This window comes from Opisthocomus hoazin, chromosome 8, assembly GCF_030867145.1.
Source record: "Opisthocomus hoazin isolate bOpiHoa1 chromosome 8, bOpiHoa1.hap1, whole genome shotgun sequence".
NCBI lineage: Eukaryota > Metazoa > Chordata > Aves > Opisthocomiformes > Opisthocomidae > Opisthocomus > Opisthocomus hoazin.
The window spans coordinates 3,428,723-3,449,106 of NC_134421.1; the positions used below are offsets into that span (position 1 = coordinate 3,428,723).

The 20,384-nt window shown below is 54.2% G+C and overlaps 1 protein-coding gene across 4 annotated transcripts in view; it reads left to right on the plus strand.

Moving 5' to 3' along the window:
* WASHC1 (WASH complex subunit 1) overlaps positions 1 to 20,128 on the plus strand; it is a 54,194-nt gene extending 34,066 nt beyond the window's left edge. For all 4 annotated transcript variants that reach the window (XM_075427956.1, XM_075427958.1, XM_075427955.1 and 1 more), the window contains 9 exons: positions 5,471 to 5,582; positions 6,266 to 6,412; positions 13,770 to 13,906; positions 14,797 to 14,932; positions 16,919 to 17,123; positions 17,974 to 18,138; positions 18,312 to 18,470; positions 18,773 to 18,841; positions 19,623 to 20,128. In XM_075427956.1, coding sequence (XP_075284071.1) covers positions 5,471 to 5,582; positions 6,266 to 6,412; positions 13,770 to 13,906; positions 14,797 to 14,932; positions 16,919 to 17,123; positions 17,974 to 18,138; positions 18,312 to 18,470; positions 18,773 to 18,841; positions 19,623 to 19,774 — 1,282 coding nt within the window. In that variant the 3' untranslated portion in view covers positions 19,775 to 20,128. The remainder of the gene's footprint in view (positions 1 to 5,470; positions 5,583 to 6,265; positions 6,413 to 13,769; positions 13,907 to 14,796; positions 14,933 to 16,918; positions 17,124 to 17,973; positions 18,139 to 18,311; positions 18,471 to 18,772; positions 18,842 to 19,622) is intronic.
* Positions 20,129 to 20,384: the final 256 nt, after the last annotated feature.

A 20,384-nucleotide genomic window follows, 5' to 3' on the forward strand; every position in this document is an offset into this window, starting at 1 on the left:
GAGGGGGAGGCTGGTCTGGCTCAGTGCCCGGGGTTTGGAGGCAGGTGATATATTCTGCTTTTTCCCGCAGGCCCCCTTTTCGCTCGTCCCGAAGCGTGTGTCCTACTCAAGGGAGGGGCTGTTGCTGTGTGACTCCAAAGTCACCTTGAGTCTAACTAAAGGGGTTTCTCAAACAGAAAAGAGCACCGAGAGCAAAATAACACAGCGATGACTAGTAGGATAGGCGAGGGGTAGGTTCAGAGGCTGATGGTGGTTTTGGCTGTCTGAGGGGCAGTAATGGGCCGTTTTATTAACCCTTACCCCTGCTGTCCTGACTGCAGTCGCCTTTCAAACAAATGCCACTCACTGACACGCTCCTCCTTAATTGGAGGTTGAGGTCTGAGCACCACCTTGCTTCCAACGCTTTGCACCCAAATCCTTGGCAACAGCCCTCTCCATCCCTTCGAGTTTCCTTCCTTTACAAACACCAGTCTGGCTCCTTGGAGCAAGTTCCGTTTCCACAGCAGCAGAAATATTAAAGTTGCTGGAGTACACTGGAACACGAGGGGATTTTTTTCCATGTATTTTTTCAGTATCAGTGTGGTATATTGTCTCTTTTAACTAACACACAGAACTGTGTCTTGCAGTGTGCGTGCGTAACCGTCATGCGCTTTTAGGAGCCTGTACGTGTGACAGAATTTGGACGAGTTGGATTGAGGGAGTTTAATAATTTTTTTCACAGTTGTCTTGCTCAGCAACAGATAAATTCATCCTGCAAGACTGGCGCGTATTCCTTCTGTGTTGTGTGCCTCAAGTGAAGGTTTTTGGCGCATCTCCTGAGGTCAGTGGGATTTGGCCTGGCAAATTCTAGAGTGGGAGATCATAGGAGAAAGTATAGAGTGCCTCGGAGAAGAGCCATCTTGGTTGAAGATACCTGAGGTGGCACTGGACAGCTTGTGCTGGGAGCGGGCCATCTGCTGATACTGTCCTTTTACGGGTGAACGTGGTCCCTCTCGGTTGTGTTTGGTGGGCAGCAGGGGTGGATGAGCTATAGCTGTCTGCCCTCCTTCCCATCTGGATGCACCCTTACTGTTGCAGCTAGGGCACAGTAATTGCCAGTCATGCTCTGTTTTTCGGGACTCTTCCTTTTTGAGAGGTTCCAGCAAACCTGGAATGAGAAGGATGGAGGCAGCGCTGTGGGCTGAGAGGCGCTTTGCTTCCTGCTGTTCCCCGGGCACCCTGCGTGCGCTGCGGGAGGTGTTGGTGCTCTGGCATCAAGAAGGTGCTTTGTCATAGCCAAGGCTGTGTTTGGTGGGGGCAGAAAGGGAGTTGTGGCACCGTTCCTCTCCTAAACCGGGCGTCTTGCAGGATGAATGTTACATGTGGAAGTGGTGAAGGGTGAAAGGTGAGGATAACTGGGATTCCTCAAAACCCCTTTGCTTCTTCACAGCTAGCAAAAGTGAGCGTGGGAAGGAAGAGGAAGAGGTGATACCTGGTGACGCAGTGGGGATGATGTGGGACAGGAAAGGGGGTGAGGGAAGCATCAAGCCTCACTTGACTCACATTCCTGGAGTGGGAGGGAGGAGAACGGTTACTGGTTTCCAGACCTGAGCTTGCGTAACTGTTTGGTTAACGTTTCCTTCTGGGAGAGAAACATGTGCCTTGTCAGCCCCTGAGAATGGTGTCTGGGAGTCAGCAGGGTGCTGGCTAAAAGGCAATTGATAACTTGCTTTTATGTGGAGCTTCAGGAAGGCTTTGTTGAGCTCTTCTAGGAGAGGGGTCTCCTCACAGGTGAGATGGAAAATTGCATCATTGATTTGAGGGAGAGCAGCAAAGCAGAAATAAATGACCGATTTTTTCCGCTTTGAAGGAAGTAAAAATAGTTAGATGCCCCCAGGAGCAGTACTGGAAATGGTGTCAATCAATACAAGTATGAAACATCTAGAAAAGAGGTAGCAAAATTTGCTGGGGAGAGCAGTTAGGGAAGACTTAGGTCCTTCAGAGGCATCTCACACTTTAAAAAAAACAAGGCAATGGGACAGCCCTATAACACGTGAAATTTGCTGCAGGCAGGTGCTAGGAAAGAGAACAACAGAAACTGCTCTGAGAACCTCTGAAGTGTGTAAGTGATGTGGGCTTCCTCCACTGAGACAGAGGGAGAGTGTGGGAAGGAAATCATGAACAGATTCGTACGTAGTGTTGGTACAAAATGCAAGCTGTTAGGCTGTGTTTAAAATGAAAGGATGGGGAAATGGAGAAGAATTCCAAGAGGGAGAATCTCATGAGGTTCAGTTTTGCTGATCTCGCACTCCAAAAGGAGTGACGTGCGGAATCAAACTTCACAACTCAGAGGGTTATCAAGCAGGTGTGTTTATTGCGGCGCCGGGTGCGAGGGGGATCGCTCCTCCTCACTTGCACACCGAGTCACGAAGCGTGCACCTATTGATTACAAAGCTTATCTAAGTAGGCTGGGCTATTGTCATTATTTCTAGGAATTCGTTATCATACTCCACCCCCCTTCAGCACTTGCGCAGTGTCGTCTGGTGGTCGTCTGTGGGGGTCTTCTGGATGAAGGCTCGTAGTCTTCCTCGCTGCGTGCTTTCACCTTTGGCTTAGAAATTCCTGAGTTGTCTGTGTTGGCTGAGTCCCAAACCATAGGACCAGTTTCAGCTGGAGAGTTGCTTCTTACAGACAACAAAGTTCTGGTTATCAGTCCTTGTTTCTCTTCATCTGTCTCGCAAGCAGCCCTTGTGAGCTACATTTGAGCCATACCAGTCCTTGTTAGCAAGATTACAAAGAGCAGAACTAAATTAATTAACAGTGTTTAACTCTTACCCTAACATAGCTGCAAAGTTATATAATGAAATTAAACTAAAGCTATAGCAAAATCGAACTAATTGTAACTGTGTCCAGTTCTGGGCTCCCCAGTTCAAGAAAGATGAGGAGCTACTGGAGAGAGTCCAGCGGAGGGCTACGAGGATGAGGAGGGGACTGGAGCATCTCTCCTACGAGGAGAGGTTGAGGGAACTGGGCTTGTTCAGCCTGGAGAAGAGAAGGCTGCGAGGGGACCTTAGAAATGCTTACAAATATCTGAAGGGTGGGGGTCAGGAGGATGGGGCCAAGCTCTTCTCAGTGGTGCCCAGTGACAGGACAAGGGGCAACGGGCACAAACTGAAGCAGAGGAAGTTCCAGCTGAACATGAGGAAGAACTTCTTCCCTCTGAGGGTGACGGAGCACTGGAACAGGCTGCCCAGGGAGGCTGTGGAGTCTCCTTCTCTGGAGATATTCAAGCCCCGCCTGGACAAGGTCCTGTGCAGCCTGCTCTGGGTGACCCTGCTTGGGCAGGGGGTTGGACTGGGGGACCCACAGAGGTCCCTTCCAACCCCTACTATTCTGTGATTCTGTGATTCTGTCAATTCCCCACATCAGGAGTAAAGTGGAAACAGGCTGCGTGCTCTCCTGCCATATGCGTAAGGCAGGATTTTCATGCCTCCAGGAAGAGGGGAGCCTGGCTATCAACAAACAGAAACGCTTGAAGCTGTTTTGAGAGAGAGGTGGGGTTCATTTGGAACGACAGAAGGTGAACAGGCTGCTTGTACTTGCTGGTTTTTCACTCCCTAAAATGGGGGGGGCTTTAGTGGAGTCCATTCCTGTACTGTGAGAGGGAGTGTGCTGCGCAGAGTGAAAATACGGGAAAAGATGGGTTTGGTACAGTCTGAAAATGGGAACGATGGGTCACTGCTGATGTCAAATTTGTTACTAAGAGGAATTATACAGTCAGAGTAGGGGGGGAAAAAAGTACGGGAGCTCTCTACTCAACAGCAAAGAGGGACTTTTGGTAAAGTTTAAAGACAATACTTGAGACTGATTTTTTACAAGCACGAAATGATCCCATGGAACTCATTGCTACAAAGCATTGCTGAAGTGGAGTGCTATCTCTCCTAAGGGGTTGTATAGCCATAAAAATGTTATTTGCTGGCTTCATTAGAGGAGTGAAGATTCGGAACAATTGTCAGCTTCTGAGCTTGAAGCTAGGGAGAACCTGTTACTTATAGACGGGGAAGGAAGGACTCTTCTGAGAAGGTGACTCCCAGAATCACAGAATGTTCGGGGTTGGAAGGGACCTCTGGGGGTCATCTGGTCCAACCCCCTGCTGAAGCAGGGTCACCCAGAGCAGGCTGCACAGGACCTTGTCCAGGCGGGTCTGGAATGTCTCCAGAGAAGGAGACTCCACAGCCTCCCTGGGCAGCCTGGGCCAGGGCTCCGTCACCCTCAGAGGGAAGAAGTTCTTCCTCATGTTCAGACGGAACTTCCTGTGCCTCAGTTTGTGCCCATTGCCCCTTGTCCTGTCGCTGGGCACCACTGGAAAGAGCTTGGCCCCATCCTCCTGACGCCCACCCTTGACTTATTTATAAACATTTATAAGGTCCCCTCTCAGCCTTCTCTTCTCCAGGCTGAACAAGCCCAGCTCGCTCAGCCTCTCCTCGTAGGAGAGATGCTCCAGTCCCCTCCTCATCCTCGTAGCCCTCCACTGGACTCTTTCCAGTAGCTCTTCATCTTTCTTGAACTGGGCAGCCCAGACCTGGACACAGTACTCCAGATGGGGCCTCACTGGGGCAGAGTAGAGGAGGAGGAGAACCTCCCAAGTTCATAGACTCCATAGTTATCTGTAGCTGATGCCTGGTCCTGATGTCCCTCCTAGCCATTGGTTGAGCCTGTGTGATGGCTCCTGCAGCATGGTAGCATCTGTGCACGAGATGGTGGCCATTTCAGTCGTGCCCCTGGCTGCAAGGCATCTGCTATGAGCTTTGTGGGAAAGGAGTATGTCCACGTGGTGAGCGCAGACCTACTTTTACCAGTGACCGCTATCCCTTGCTGCCTCAGTCTCAAAACATTTTGATGCTGATCTAGTTGTGCAAAAATTATGCAAGTTAGCATGCTTTGTTGCTCCGAATGAGGTCCTAATGTTCTTTAGCTGTGTGGAAACCGAGTCACAAAGCTGCAAAGCACCGTGGAAGAAGTCGTGCAACAAACTGCTGTTATGGTAGAGGACAGGAGAAGCCTTGTGAGTCCTGAAGTCTGCTCATTACCATGTGTTGCCTGCCATTTTTAACAAGTCATTTTTATTAAAAATACGTTGGCAGTTGGTAACTGGCCGTGGCTTTCTCCTCGGCAGTACCTGCAGGGAGACCTGGGGCTTGTGGCACTCCGGTGTCACAAAAACGCTGCGGTTCTCCATCTTTCTGTGCGGTGCCTCAGACGGCTGCGGGAGCGTTGTGCCGCAGTCACGGGCTAGGCCTGCCTTCGTGTCCGAGCACGTAAAGCTCGCACTGGGACCGAGACGAGCATATCTCAACCAGCACTGTTTTGCCCTATGGGATAATCCAGCCCACCGAGTTTCTCCTCCTCCTCTGAGGGCCTGGGCACTGGCTGTTGCCAAAAAGTCTCTGACTCTGGATTCTTTGTCTTAAGAAAGGTGCTTGCCTCCTAGGATCTCTCAGCGGGTGGAGGCCAGCCGGGCGCAGCTTCGGGCAATCGGTGAGAGAGTCACGCTGGCCCAAGCGAAGATTGAGAAGATAAAGGGCAGCAAGAAGGCTATCAAGGTAGTGACTGCAGTGGTGGCTGCATGGCTTCCCATCTTCCTTTCACCTTCTCCCTTTCCTCCTGATGTCAGCTCTGGAGAAGAGCGGGTGCTTGGCTGGCGCAGCTGCTGCCCGCCCACCTCTCCACGCCTTGCTGCTGAGCAGGGTTCTGATGAGAACCCCCTTCCTGACTTGGCCAGCTGATGATTTTTAGACCCATGACCCGCGCAGCTCCTAACCTTACGAGGCCTAAATAAGTTGCTGCCCCAGCTTCTCCCTGAGAAAGAGAAAAGGCACGTGCTGAGCTAAGCCCAACACACTCGTACTTCGGGCCTATAGACACTGGCTATTTCAGTGAAAGCTCCTGTTGGAGAGCCTCCCCTTAGTGCATCTTAATCTTGTTGAGCTGTGTAAAACTGGTGAAAACTCTCCTTTCCCTATTCTTTCTCCATTTAATGCAGTGTTTCAAATTCACTTGCTGCCAGCAGAAGCCTATGATCTAGTACTTGTATAAAAGAGAGAAGGTCTGGCACTTCCACTTTCTGAAGGGACAGCCCATGCGTGTTTGGGCCTGTGCAGATACCTTGTATGAGTCTGTTGACTCTAAGGCTGTCCATTCCTGCCTGCAGCACAGACTGTGTGCCTTTTCTGTAGCGTAGGATTGCCTAGTTGGAATTTTTCAGTCCCTCCTTGTCTCTCCACAGGTATTTTCCAGTGCCAAGTATCCAGCCCCTGAGCGGCTGCAGGAGTACAGCTCAATTTTTGCTGGTGCAGAAGACCCAGCAAAACAGAAATGCCCAAGACACAAGATTCAGAGCAAGCACCGAGTGCTGGATGAGAAAGCTCTGCAGGTAAGGAGGAGGAGAACAGACCTTCAGATGAACAAGCGAAGAGGAGCTGGGAGCCTGTTAGTGTCTTTGATGAAGTAGACCGGGGTTTTAGGATATAGGCTGGGAGCAGAACATCTTTTCAGCTTGACCTGTTGGTGGGGGTGTGTGAGGTCAGGCCGGGAAGCTGGCGGAGCTGCCAGCTGGAGAGGGCCGTGTCAGTTCAAGACAGTGGCTGGGTGGTCGAGTGCTCTGGGTGACAGCTCTCCGGAGCAGTTCCATCTCCTGAAACGCCGCCGTTTCCCACGGCAGTGCAGGTGGGTGCTGCTGGCTGGGCTTAAGGCTTCGGCTGTCCATGGCAAGGCAGCTGGGAGCAGGGTTATAACTGTGTGAAAAATATTTTCTGAAGGCTCTAATATAAGCGGTGGTGAGAAGGGAAAGGCAAGAGTGGTTGTGAGTGTGTCAGGAGAAAAAGGAGTCAGGACAGCATTTTTCTGTCCCAGGAAAGCATCGCACTTGGGTATTGTCCCTCCCTGGTTCCCAGCTAAGTTTTACATCTTGGGGGGAGAAGATGGTTTTGCTTCTTCACATCTTTTGTTTGTGCTTTGCCTCTCCCTTGCCTTGTGTTCAGCTGTTGTAGGTTGCAGGCCCTTCAGAGGGGCTGAATCTCTCAGTACCCAGCACAGTTAGGGCATCCGTGTGTGTCCGTAGCACAGATGTCTGCAGCTGGTGGTGTTGAAGGACATCCTGAGGCATTGAGTTCCCCTTCAGCCTGTGGATTGAGTGGCAGAGAAGGGCTTCTTCGGGAGGTCTGAGAAGCGGTGGGTTTGGCAGGAAACGCTGCCAAAGGAGTCTCCAACAATTTGGGTCAGCATCCCTGAGCTGGAAGGAGAGGAGGAGGAGTTGCTGTGCTCAAAGTTTAAAAGTTGTTGTGTGCGTGCTGTGCCAGGAGGAGCAGATGTGCTCTTCCTGGCAGGTTAGGGATCAACCCGCCAACCTCTCTGCTCTCCACCCCTAGAGAGACTTCCTCATCCTTGTGTGCCATGGCCCAAAAATAAACCTGCCACTGAATAATTTATCATGATAAACTTTCCTGAGTTTTAATGGAGTTGAGACCTCGCACAGTGAGGTAGTTATAAATATTTCAGCCAGGCCAAGGAAGCAGGGTTGCTGGCCGAGTGGACAGCTGGCCAACCTTGCAGGGGTCGTGCGTCCTTCGCGCCCTGGCAGTCGGGCAGGGCAGAGCTGCGTGGGACCTGCTGCTGGCCGATCGCAGCTGGCTGGTGGCCCCATCCCCTCAGCACGTCAGGGGAGCAGAGGTGGGTGGTGAGCGAGGTGGGGAGATGCTCTCCCACCCTGAAGGGCTGGTGCCAATGTGCAGCCCCTCAGCAGGGAGGGGATTGGGAAGAGCATCGGCTGGTAAAAAACAGAATCATAGAATGGTTTGGGTTGCAAGGGATCTTAAAGACCATCTGGTTCCAACTCCCCTGCCATGAGGAGGGACATCTTCTACCAGCCCAGGTTGCTCAGAGCTCCATCCAACCTGGCCTTGAACCCTGCCAGGGAGGGGGCAGCCACAGCTTCTCTGGGCAACCTGTGCCAGTGCCTCACCACCCTCATGGGGAAGAATTTCTTCCCAATATCCAATCTAAATCTGCCCTCTTTTAGTTTACAGCCATTCCCCCTTGTCCTGTCACTACAGACCCATGTGAAAAGCCCCTCTCCATCCTTCCTGTAGGCCCCTTCAGGTACAGGAAGGCTGCTCTAAGGTCACCCTGGAGCAATAGTGTCCCCCAAAGAGACAATGGTGTGACCATCCCATCGGCTGGCTGCAGTAGGGTCTGCGTGCCCTTCCCCACTGCCCCTGCCTGCAGTGCCTCCTCTTCCTCGCCCCTGGGTAGTCGCCGTACAGAATCACAGAATCACAGAATGGTGGGGGTTGGAAGGGACCTCTGTGGGTCACCCAGTCCAACCCCCTGCCGAAGCAGGGTCACCCAGAGCAGGGTGCACAGGGCCTTGTCCAGGTGGGTCTGGAATATCTCCAGAGAAGGAGACTCCACAACCTCCCTGGGCAGCCTGTGCCAGGGCTCCATCACCCTCAGAAGGAAGAAGTTCTTCCTCATGTTCAGACGGAACTTCCTGTGCCTCTGTTTGTGCCCGTTGCCTCTTGTCCTGTCACTGGGCACCACTGAACAGAGTCTGACCCCATCCTCCTGACCCCCACCCTGCAGATATTTATAAGCATTTATTAGGTCCCCTCTCAGCCTTCTCTTCTCCAGGCTGAACAAGCCCAGCTCCCTCAGCCTCTCCTCATGGGAGAGATGCTCCAGTCCCCTCACCATCCTCGTAGCCCTCCGCTGGGCTCTCCAGTAGCTCCTCATCTTTCTTGAACTGGGGAGCCCAGAACTGGACACAGCACTCCAGATGAGGCCTCACCATTGCCATGTTCTGCCCTTCGTGACCAAGACTACCATCACCACAGGGACTTGGTTGCAGTATTTGTATTTGTTCCTCCCCTCCTGTGACCCACCTTTTGATCCTCCCATGGGCTCGCTGATCTTTCTCTGGCTTTGCCGACCCCACCTCACGCAGCAGTCTCCTTACTCTTGCCAAGCTCACGCCCTCACCACCTCCCGCAGCTCTTCCATGGGGCAGGGGGATGCTGCCATCAGCTGATGAGCGACGGAGGGGTCGGTGCCAGGAGCAGCTTGGGTGCTGCACGGGTCCCACCACGTTCCGGGGGGACAAGCCCTTCTGGGCTGTAGCCGGGCACGGAGCCTGCCTTGCCTTGCAGTAAATGAAATGTGACAGAGGGAAGCCTAATGTTTGCATTTATGCTCTCCTCAATTATTCAGGGCTTTCAGCAGAGGCTCATTGCCTGTTTTCACTGCTAACGAGGGCCCCTCTGCTGCGAGCAGTCGCGGTGACCTCTGCGAACTTCACTCGCGCGTACGCACACGTGCCCCGCCAGGAAAGCAGCTCTGCTCCTGTCGCTTGGAGGGTAAGGGGTGGCAGCCGGTGCTCAGCGCTCGGGGGTTGTGGTCTTGGGGGGGGAAAGCAGCTGAGCTGGAAATGCACGGCGTTCTGCAGTGTTATTTGGTGCTTCCCTCCCGGGAAATTTCCCTTTCCCCCTCTGCACCCCACGCAAGTGAGAACTCGGCGGCCGAGAGGACGCTGTTTCGGTCGGTAAGGTAAACGCTGATGGGCAGGAGTGCCCGAAGCGGGGTCCCTGCGGTGAGGGCGGAAAGCCCCTTGCTGTGGGAGCCCTAGGCAGGGTTCGGCGGCGAGTCGGCTGCAGCCCTGTGGGGCTTCTCAGGTGCCGGGCACTCCCTTTGCAGTGGGACTTGTGTCCAGGGGCTGCAAGTGCCGCTCAGGAGGCTGGAAAATGAGGTGGGAGACATGGTCTGCTTGGGCTTGGGAAGAGATCCGAGCAAAAGTTACAGTCCACGGCTGGAGTGACCTTGCAAGGCTTCAAAAATGTCAGTGACTCGGCGTGTCCTTGCCAATTCTGCCTCCACCGCAGGTGTGAGGAGGCTCAACTGGGTTCTTGGCACTTGCACAAGTGCTTTTCTTACCGAGCCTCAGCAAGCCCTTGGACGGGCGAGCAATGCGGTTTGTGGTGTGTCAACACAATTCCCCTTGCAAGGGTGTGTGCTTAATTAAACTTAAGAACCAGGGTGACTTTGTATCTCTTTAACTGTACCCTGTTGGATGTCCCCTCCCTGGCAGGGTTCAAGGCCAGGTTGGATGGGGCTCTGAGCAACCTGGTCTGGTGGAAGGTGTCCCTGCTGATGGCAGGGGGGTTGGAACCAGATGATCTTTAAGGTCCCTTCCAACCTGAACCATATTGTGATTCTAAATGCAGCGTCCTTAGGGATGTGATCCTGGCAGGTGCCAAACCCCAGGCTGAGGTGTTTGAGCATTCAGGCACCCCACATGACTTCAGGCTTAAGGCCTCAACGTCCCTATTAGAAAACTCATTTTTAAGTGGCATGTTAACTTGTGGAATTCGCAGTTGCAGGATATTATTGACAGTAGCTGTTCTAAATTTCAAAACAACTCTAGGTACTTGAATAAGACTAGCACTTTGGTGGCATTTAAATTAAAAGAATTATGTAGAGCCTCACGTTTCAGAGTAATACTCACGCTTCGTGCTTTTATAACTGCCTTAGATGAGGCTTAAAAGTAAATGTAGGTAATGGCTGGTTTCTCATTCCACCCTTAAAGTAATGCACAGTCTTCCAGTGCTAATTGAAATCTACAAAGAGAGAATTAAAAAAAAATATATATATATGACTTGAGGGCTAAGTGTGTGTGAACAGTTCTAGCAAAAACATCAGTACTCCCTCATGCTTAAAAAATTAAACATTGGGAACTGAATATTAATGATCAAAAGAACCTTTATTTCTGAATCTCTGCTTCTGCGGTCTCTAAATAACAATTTATGTATTATTTGCCTTCTTGCTGCTGTAAAATTTCAAAGCATTTATTTTAGTGTATTTTTCACAAGTTGGAATGTGTTATTTGGGGGGAAAAAAATGTTTAAATCAAAACCTCCCAGGTCTTTTCTTACAGCATTTTATAGAGTCAGAGCATCATACAAACTCTTAGTGGATTAACTGAGCTGTGACTAAGCCATTTCCCAGGATTTCTGGCTACCAGATTCAAGCCTGAAATTTCCATCAGCAGGAACTGCTGATGTCGCCGCAATGCGGTCTTTAAGTGGAGCCAACGGTGGTCTCCATTCCCCTGTACCAGTACGGGGAGGGAAGAGGGGCTTGGAGAATGGCAGAGAGCAGGGATGCTGGAAGTAGTGAGGCCGTGGGAAGCTGTGGACAGTGCTTGAAGTGGTCATCTTCTGGTGACATGAGAAAACCACAGAGCGTGGCCAGTGGTTTCACCTGACAGACTGTCCTGGTTAGTTCTCTGCTTTCTTCTGGTATGAACCTTCAGCACCTCGCAGCTGCCGGGCTGCTGCTTGTCCTGGTTTGTGAAGAAAGAACAGGAGCTGTGAAGGGGGCTGAGGAAGGGCGTGGGGAGAGGCCTGGGGGGTGTTCATCCGTCCCAGGCTGTCTCGGGGTTCAGGAACTGATGCCTTTCTTCCCTCTACGGCAGTGTGTGCTGTGGGCACGGAGCTTCGTGCCCCGAGCATCTGGCAGCGGGCGCTGTCACGCTAGCTGGAGCGCTGGTCTGATCTGGGTTGGCAATTCCAGCGCTCTGTAAAAGTCAAGCAGTTCAGCTGTAATAAGCCCTTTTCTAAAGGGAGCTCTATATATTATGCATGAAGTTTTAGAGCCGAGAGAGAGGAGATTTCAGTTCATTAGAGTTGAAAACTCCTGCAAATCCCTCAGGCTTTGCAAAACCATCTGGCACACGTTCTACCCTGCTCCCTTCTGCCTGATCTCTTGCCTAGCGCAGGCGCTCTGTTTTTTCCTAACCTCTTCTTCCTTTGCCTTCCCTGCGTACCCCACCGGTGGGATCACATCTCTTAGAACAGTCTTCGGCCCAGTCTTGTTTAATTTCTTCATCAACGACCTGGATGAAGACTTAGAATGTACCCTCAGCATGTTTGCTGATGACACCAAACTGGGAGGTGTGGTAGATACACCAGAAGGCTGTGCTGCCATTCAGCGTGACCTGGATAGGCTGGAGAGCTGGGCAGAGAGGAACCTGATGAGGTTCAACAAAGGCAAATGCAGGGTCCTGCACCTGGGGAGGAACAACCTCATGCACCAGTACAGGCTTGGGGTGGACCTGCTGGAGAGCAGCTCTGCGGAGAGGGACCTGGGCGTCCTGGTGGACGACAGGGTGACCATGAGCCAGCAGTGTGCCCTGGCTGCCAAGAAGGCCAATGGGATCCTGGGGTGCATCAAGAGGAGTGTGGCCAGCAGGGCAAGGGAGGTTCTCCTTCCCCTCTACACTGCCCTGGTGAGGCCCCATCTGGAGTACTGTGTCCAGGTCTGGGCTCCCCAGTTCAAGAAAGATGAAGAGCTACTGGAGAGAGTCCAGCGGAGGGCTACGAGGATGGTGAGGGGACTGGAACATCTCCCCTACAAGGAGAGGCTGAGGGAGCTGGGCTTGTTCAGCCTGAAGAAGAGAAGGCTGCGAGGGGACCTTAGAAATGCTTATAAATATCTGCAGGGTGGGTGTCAGGAGGATGGGGCCAAGCTCTTTCCAGTGGTGCCCAGCGACAGGACAAGGGGCAATGGGCACAAACTGAGGCACAGGAAGTTCCGTCTGAACATGAAGAAGAACTTCTTCCCTCTGAGGGTGACGGAGCCCTGGCCCAGGCTGCCCAGGGAGGTTGTGGAGTCTCCTTCTCTGGAGATATTCAAGACCCACCTGGACAAGGCCCTGTGCAGCCTGCTCTGGGTGACCCTGCTTCGGCAGGGGGGTTGGACTGGGTGACCCACAGAGGTCCCTTCCAACCCCTACTATTCTGTGATTCTGTGATTCTGTGAACATCAACTGAAGGCAGCGGAGGGGAGGTAGCAGAGAGGTCTGGGGGACTCTGCCTGCGTGAAAACATCTGGTAGTTGGAGACGCTGTAACAAATGCCTTCTAGGCTGCAGTCCTTGGTCCGTGCCTCTGGCTGTAGAGCCCAGGGGATTGTTTTGTTTTGGTGGATCCTTGCCACAGCAACACCTGTTCACTACGACCCATCCATGGCACCAAAAGCACATGCCATGACTCCCAACTGCTGAGAGTTGTCGTGGGCGTGGGGTTGCAGTGCTGTCCGTGTGCTTCCTTGCTCATAAAGGAGGTGGAGAGGGAGCAGTAGGGTTCCCAGACCATGCAGTGGACCCCACCTGGAGTCCTGCGTCCAGCTCTGGAGCCCCCAACATCAGAAGGACATGGATGTGTTGGAGCGGGTCCAGAGGAGGCCACGAAGATGATCAGAGGGCTGGAGCACCTCTGCTACGAGGACAGGCTGAGGGAGTTGGGGCTGTTCAGCCTGGGGAAGCGAAGGCTCCGGGGTGACCTTAGAGCAGTCTTCCAGTACCTGAAGGGGCTACAGGAAGGGTAGAGAGGGGCTTTTCACAAGGGGGAACGGCTGCAAACTAAAAGAGGGCAGATTTAGATTGGATATTGGGAAGAAATTCTTCCCCATGAGGGTGGTGAAGCACTGGCACAGGTTGCCCAGAGAAGCTGTGGCTGCCCCCTCCCTGGCAGTGTTCAAGGCCAGGTTGGATGGAGCTCTGGGCAACCTGGGCTGGTGGAAGATGTCCCTGCTGATGGCAGGGGGGTTGGAACCAGATGATTTTTAAGGTCTCTTCCAACCCAAACCATTCTATGATTCTGTGATTGTGGTGGCTGGGGAGAGGTGTCTCAGCAGCTGTGGTTTTAGTGTCTTTACCACCCGTTATCTGTCTTCTTGCAGGAGAAGCTCAAGTACTTCCCTGTGTGCTTGAGCACCAAAATTCACCAGGAGGATGATGCAGAAGAAGGCCTTGGCAGCCTCCCCAGGAACATCAGCTCCCTCAGCTCCCTGCTGCTCTTCAACACCACCGAGAACCTGTGAGAGCTGGAGCAGTGCTGTGCTGCTCACCTGCCCCTGCTTGTCCTCTGAGGAGCTTTCCCTTCCCCCGGGGCAGCAGTAACTGCTTGCTTTCCTGGGGAGTCTTACGTACCAGGCTCCTGACGGGACAGGGTTTGGTACCTCTCCGCTGGCTTCCAGCTAGCAACCCCGTCTTCCCCACGCTTCTCCTTGGGTGGAAGGAGTTGTTTTGTCTGCACCTGATCCTCCACTCACCTGCTTTCAACCCAACTTTGCGCTTCCCTTCCCCGACTTAGCTTTTCCCGTCATATCCCTGTAACAATTTCTCTCTGGCTGTGGAAGCTGCTGTCACTCCTGCCCTCCTCTGCCCCACGTGCCTGCCTAGGTTCTGCTCCTTCTCCTGATGACTCCTCACAGCAACGCTTTGCTGCTGCTTTACTGTCTCCACTGCCTCTCACTGCACTTCCCTTTCGCTTCTTTAAGCCCTTCTTGAGCTCTCAGCTGCTGGATCTCCTCTTTCTTCCCCTGAGCCACAGATTATTTCCCCTCGTGTCTGTCTTCCTGCCCCTTGAGTGGCAAGTCACCAGGAGAGACTCGTGTCCTGCTGCAGGTTGTAGGACGGTCTCAGGCCAGGCGGTGGGAGGCGGCGAGCTTGGTCATGATGGCAGTGCAGTGGGGCTTTGCTGAATGTGGGAGCTGTGCTGGCAGGGTGAGGAGCTGATGGCCTGCTGGCTGTGGAGGGGGAAGGCAGGAAAACGGGGCTAGCGGAAGGAAACTGGAAGGCCCGACATGTTCCACCTGTGTGAGTGAGTTGGGAGATCTCGACCTCCAAGGCCTTCTTGGGTACACTGTTTCTTCTGGCCTTGGCTCTCAAGGTGGCATCGCTGAAATCCTTGTCCTCTACCTTTAGGTACAAGAAGTATGTTTTCCTGGATCCTCTGGCTGGAGCCGTGACCAAGACCCACGTGGCTCTGGAAACAGAGACAGAAGAGAAGCTCTTTGATGCTCCTCTCTCCATCACCAAAAGGGGACAGCTGGACCGACAGGTGAGATGCAGCTGTGGGGATGGAGCTGCTTCCCCTTGAGGGGATTGTGCTCAGCTCTCTGAGAGCGGAGGGCTTCTGTAGGGTGGAGAGCAGGTAGGAGAATGGACCCTCAGGGGGCTGTAGGGCATCTGACTTATCAGAAGGACCTTGCCCATTTTTGAGCTTGAATTCCTGGTTTGGGCTTGATGGATGACACAAAACCCTCAAACTTGGCAGGTGTTTCTCTGCTCAAGCCATTGCTGGGTGGTGTGAGAAGAGTAATGTAATATCGATTGACCTTGCTGCTAGACCTCAGGGCTCTAGAGAATTTTGGAGGCTCCATCGCTTGATAATCCCCCTGGTGCTAACTCCTGAGCCTTGTGAGGAGAGTGATGGTGCCATGGCAGGAAGGTGCCTGGGAGGAGGCCCGTGCCCCATCGTCCCTGCTGGGAAGGGGTCCCTGCTGGTGCGAACAGAAGGACCAGCCAGCATGAGCAAAGGGTTTGTGCTTGGTGTTGGGCGCTGGATGAAGAGTTAGAATGTACCCTCACCAAGTTTGCTGATGACACAAAACTGGGAGGAGTGGTGGATACCCCAGCAGGCTGTGCTGCCATTCAGCAAGACCTGGACAGGCTGGAGAGTTGGGCAGAGAGGAACGTGATGAGGTTCAGCAAGGGCAAGTGCAGGGACCTGCACCTGGGGAGGAACAACCCCATACACCAGTACAGGCTGGGGCTGACCTGCTGCAGAGCAGCTCTGTGGAGAGGGACTGGGAGTGCTGGGGGACAACAGGGTGACCGTGAGCCAGCAGCGTGCCCTGGCTGCCAAGAAGGCCAAGGGGATCCTGGGGTGCATCAAGAGGAGTGTGGCCAGCAGGTCGAGGGAGGTTCTCCTTCCCCTCTGCTCTGCCCTGGTGAGGCCCCATCTGGAGTACTGTGTCCAGTTCTGGGCTCCCCAGTTCAAGAAAGATGAAGAGCTACTGGAGAGAGTCCAGCGGAGGGCTATGAGGATGAGGAGGGGCCTGGAGCATCTCTCCCACAAGGAGAGGCTGAGGGAGCTGGGCTTGTTCAGCCTAGAGAAGAGAAGGCTGCAAGGGGACCTTATAAATGCTTACAAATATCTGCAGGGTGGGTGTCAGGAGGACGGGGCCAAGCTCTTTTCAGTGGTGCCCAGCGACAGGGCAAGGGGCAACGGGCACAAACTGAAGCAGAGGAAGTTCCAGCTGAACAGGAGGAAGAACTTCTTCCCTCTGAGGGTGACGGAGCCCTGGCCCAGGCTGCCCAGGGAGGGTGTGGAGTCTCCTTCTCTGGAGATATTCAAGCCCCACCTGGACAAGGTCCTGTGCAGCCTGCTCTGGGTGACCCTGCTTTGGCAGGGGGGTTGGACTGGGTGACCCACAGAGGTCCTTTCCAACCCCGACCATTCTGTCATTCTGTGATTCTGTGGGCAGGAGGTGCACCAACCCAGCTGCCCCAGCATGTGACTGACCTTGTCCCCAACACCTCGTAGTGGCCATACCGGGAGCTTTGCTGGTTCGTGGTTGAATGTGTGGTTTGGGCCTGGGGAAAGAAGCCTGGGAGCCATTTGCTTGTCGTGTTGTACCCGAGGAGATAGCAGTGTGTGTAGCAAACAAAGCCCTTGATTCACAGTGCACCTCTGGTACTGTTTTGCCCGTGTGTTATGCACAGTCTGAGGAGAAGGGACTGCCCTACGTAGGCTGCAAAAGTTGGTGCCTGAGACCTTCAGGGGACGATAAAACACACTTGCAAGAAACCAGGAAGAGTTCTGCACTTCTACCTCCTTCTGCAGTCAGCCTTTTCCAGGCTTGGTCTGCAGCAGGTAGCCTCCAAGCACGGGGAGCTGCTACTGGACCAGAGCACAGAATTGTAGGGGTAGCTGATGAGCGGCCACTGAACCACGGGACACAAGCCCAGCTCTGACTGCCGCCCAGGCTGTTCCCTGCGGTTCCCTCACTGCCTTCTCTGTTTTGTTTCGGGTTTCCTTTAGGTAGCAGAAAATTACTTCTACGTGCCAGATCTGGGCCAGGTCCCCGAGATCGATGTGCCGTCCTACCTGCCAGACCTGCCTGGCATTGCTGCAGATCTCATGTACAGCGCTGACCTGGGCCCCGGCATCGCGCCGTCCGCCCCTAGCAGTGCTATTCCGGAGCTGCCCACTTTCAACACGGAGTCGGCGGAGCCTTTGCAACCAGGTACTTCCAATCCCTGCTCCCAGGCCCCTGCGGAGGAGGAAGGCAGGGATGGCTAGGAGATGGAGACAGGCAGAAAGTCCCTTGGTGGAAAGTTCAAGACAGATGTTGGAGATGACCTCTGGCTTGTGCTTGGGCCTGAGTCAAAGCTGCAGCCGGCGCCGGCCGGGCTCCGGGCCCCTCGCCTCAGAATCACAGAATCACAGAATGGTAGGGGTTGGAAGGGACCTCTGTGGGTCACCCAGTCCAACCCCCCTGCAGAAGCAGGGTCACCCAGAGCAGGCTGCATAGGACCTTGTCCAGGTGGGTCTTGAATATCTCCAGAGAAGGAGACTCCACAGCCTCCCTGGGCAGCCTGGGCCAGGGCTCCGTCACCCTCAGAGGGAAGAAGTTCTTCCTCATGTTCAGACGGAACTTCCTGTGCCTCAGTTTGTGCCCATTGCCCCTTGTCCTGTCGCTGGGCACCACTGAAAAGAGCTTGGCCCCATCCTCCTGACACCCACCCTGCAGATATTTGTAGGCATTTATAAGGTCCCCTCGCAGCCTTCTCTTCTTCAGGCCTCGCTCAGCCCCTGCATGGCTAGGGAGGAGGGAGCGGTGCACGGGGACCAGCCTCATGCCAGCCTGGTGGGAAGCCCCGGGGCGAGCCCGTGGAAGGCAGCTGAGGAGGGCAGAGCGGGGGCATCTCAGATTGTGCCTTGGCCCTGCTGCCGTTGGGAGATGCTGCACGGGGCGGGAGCGCTCTGCTGAACGGTGCCCATCTGTTGCCGCTGAGGCAGGCGAAGCTCTGCGCTGAACCTCTCGGTCTGCCGTCCTCTGGGACACTTCAGATGCAACTTCTTTCATCTTTCAGACCTTCAAGATGCTGAGCTATTGCCGCCGCCTCCACCGCCGCCTCCCCCCCCACCTCCCGTTACGCCAACGGCTGTGCCTCCTCCGCCGCCCCTGCCCCAGCCCCCAGCCCCCTCTGAGCCTGCCCGGACAGCGAGCGAGGAGAGCAGCAACGCAGTGCCTGCAGGTAAGGGCTGCAGCAGCATCTACCCCTGACTCCTTGCCTTCAGCCCGTGTCCTTGCTTGGTTCCCCGTGGTTTCCCGGCCCTCTGGCAGAGGGGTATCGGAGCAGCCCGTTTGATGGGGATTTGGCTGGGCCTGGAGCTGGTGCGCTGACCCCTGCCCTTCCTCTCCCTGCAGCCGCGGTACAGGGAGCCCCGAAGGAGGTGGTGAACCCCTCTACGGGGCGCGCCAGCCTGCTGGAGTCCATCCGCCAGGCCGGCGGCATTGGGAAGGCCAAGCTGCGCAGCGTCAAGGAGAGGAAGCTGGAGAAGAAGAAGCAAAAGGAACAAGAACAAGGTGCTGAGGCTCTGCAGCAGAACTTGTTTGGGAACTTCTAAATTCCATCTGCCAGGAGGACATTCGTGTTGTGGGTGGAGACCCACTCTGTCTCCGGGCATGTGTGGAAGTTTCGTGTGTGCTGCGTGGGACAGACAGGGAGCTCTGGGCTCGAGCAGGACAGGGCTGAGAGGAGGGGTGTGATACAAGACTGGAGGGTATTTTTTTTTTCTTTAATCTGAAGGAGAAAGCTGTCGCCACAGGGCTAGGTTCAGACTGACTCTTCCTCCTCACCCGACTCACACGGTTTTGCTCTGTTTCAGTGAGAGCTACGGGACAAGGTGGAGATTTGATGTCAGACCTCTTCAACAAGCTGGTGCTGAGGCGCAAAGGTACTGTCACAGAATGACAGAATGGTCAGGGTTGGAAGGGACCTCTGTGGGTCACCCAGTCCAACCCCCCTGCCGAAGCAGGGTCACCTACAGTAGGCTGTAGAGGACCTTGTCCAGGTGGGTCTGGAATATCTCTAGAGAAGGAGACTCCACAGCCTCCCTGGGCAGCCTGGGCCAGGGCTCCGTCACCCTCAGAGGGAAGAAGTTCTTCCTCATGTTCAGCTGGAGCTTCCTCTGCTTCAGTTTGTGCCCGTTGCCCCTTGTCCTGCAGGGTGGGCTGCTCCTTCCCCTTCGGAAAGGGGGAGAGCCCTTTCTGGCTCCTCAGTGGTGTCCACCACAGCTGTAGAAAAAGGAACAGAGACACTTTGCCCGGCGAGTGTGCCATAGCGTGGCTGGGAATGACTCTACAGAGGGCGAGCAGGGGAACTGCTACCTCAAGTCCAGCTGGAGACACGGGAGGAGGGTGTGTGTCCAAGGCAGAGGATGGATGCTGAAGGTTGGCCATGAGGAAGGGACAGCTGTGGTCTGTTTTTAATTCAGTACCAGGGCAGCTGGGCCCTTCACCCGTGGAGGCTCCTCAGTTGCATTTAGGGCCTGTGTTGCCCCTTGGTGGGGCAGAGAGGGGAGGGACGTGCTCAGGTGGAGCTTTAGTTAAACGAGGCCTTGCACAGGGTCACACAGGGGCTGGCGGGAGCTGTGGTGCAAGGCATGTTTTTGCTGTCCCCTTTGCTGTGCCCACCCGTGGGGCTGTCACTCACTGGTGCTTTTCCTTCCCTCACAGGTATTTCGGGGAAAGGGCCAGGAGCCTCTGGAAATCCTGATGCTGGTGGAACTCCTGCCGGTGCCTTTGCTCGTATGTCGGACTCAATACCACCCCTCCCACCCCCACAGCAGCCCGTGGGTGAGGAAGACGAGGATGACTGGGAGTCATAGACTGAGGGCAGTTGAGCATCAGTGCAAATCCCAGCACTCTTGACCTAAGCACCTTTGAGAGACACCAGCCCCATGGCAGGGGGATGCTGGTGTTTCTTTTTTTGGAGAAGAGCAGGAGCTAGCCCCTGCTGAGGTGACAGCTATCAGTGAGGGTTCTTCTGCTGCTGACTGCTGTTCTCCACTCCAACTACTCCATTCCATCTGGAACGCTCCTGCTGCTCCCCCCTGTGCAGTAAATCCTGCCTGAGCTGCCGGGTGTGGGATCAGAACAAGCGTTGCTCCTGATTTAAAGGGCCCTCGGTCTTCCCTAATGTGACTGGTGGTGACTGCAAAAGCAGCTCTTGCAGGCAAACAGCCCTGGCCTCATTTGTCTCCTTGCTGCTTGCTGAAGCTCCTGGTTGCTTGGGTGTTGCTAGAAGAGAGAATGAGTGTGTGTGGGTCCCTTCGTGCGGGGGCTATTTCTGGTGCCTCTGCCCGTGCTGGTTTCTTTGGCTGCCTGGCTTATGATACTTCTTTGCCTGCTGCTGTCTGAAGAATTTCAATAAAGTTGAAGGAAGCAGGCCCTTGCAGCCTTCGCTCTGGCAGAAGAGGGGAAGTGTCTTTTATGGGA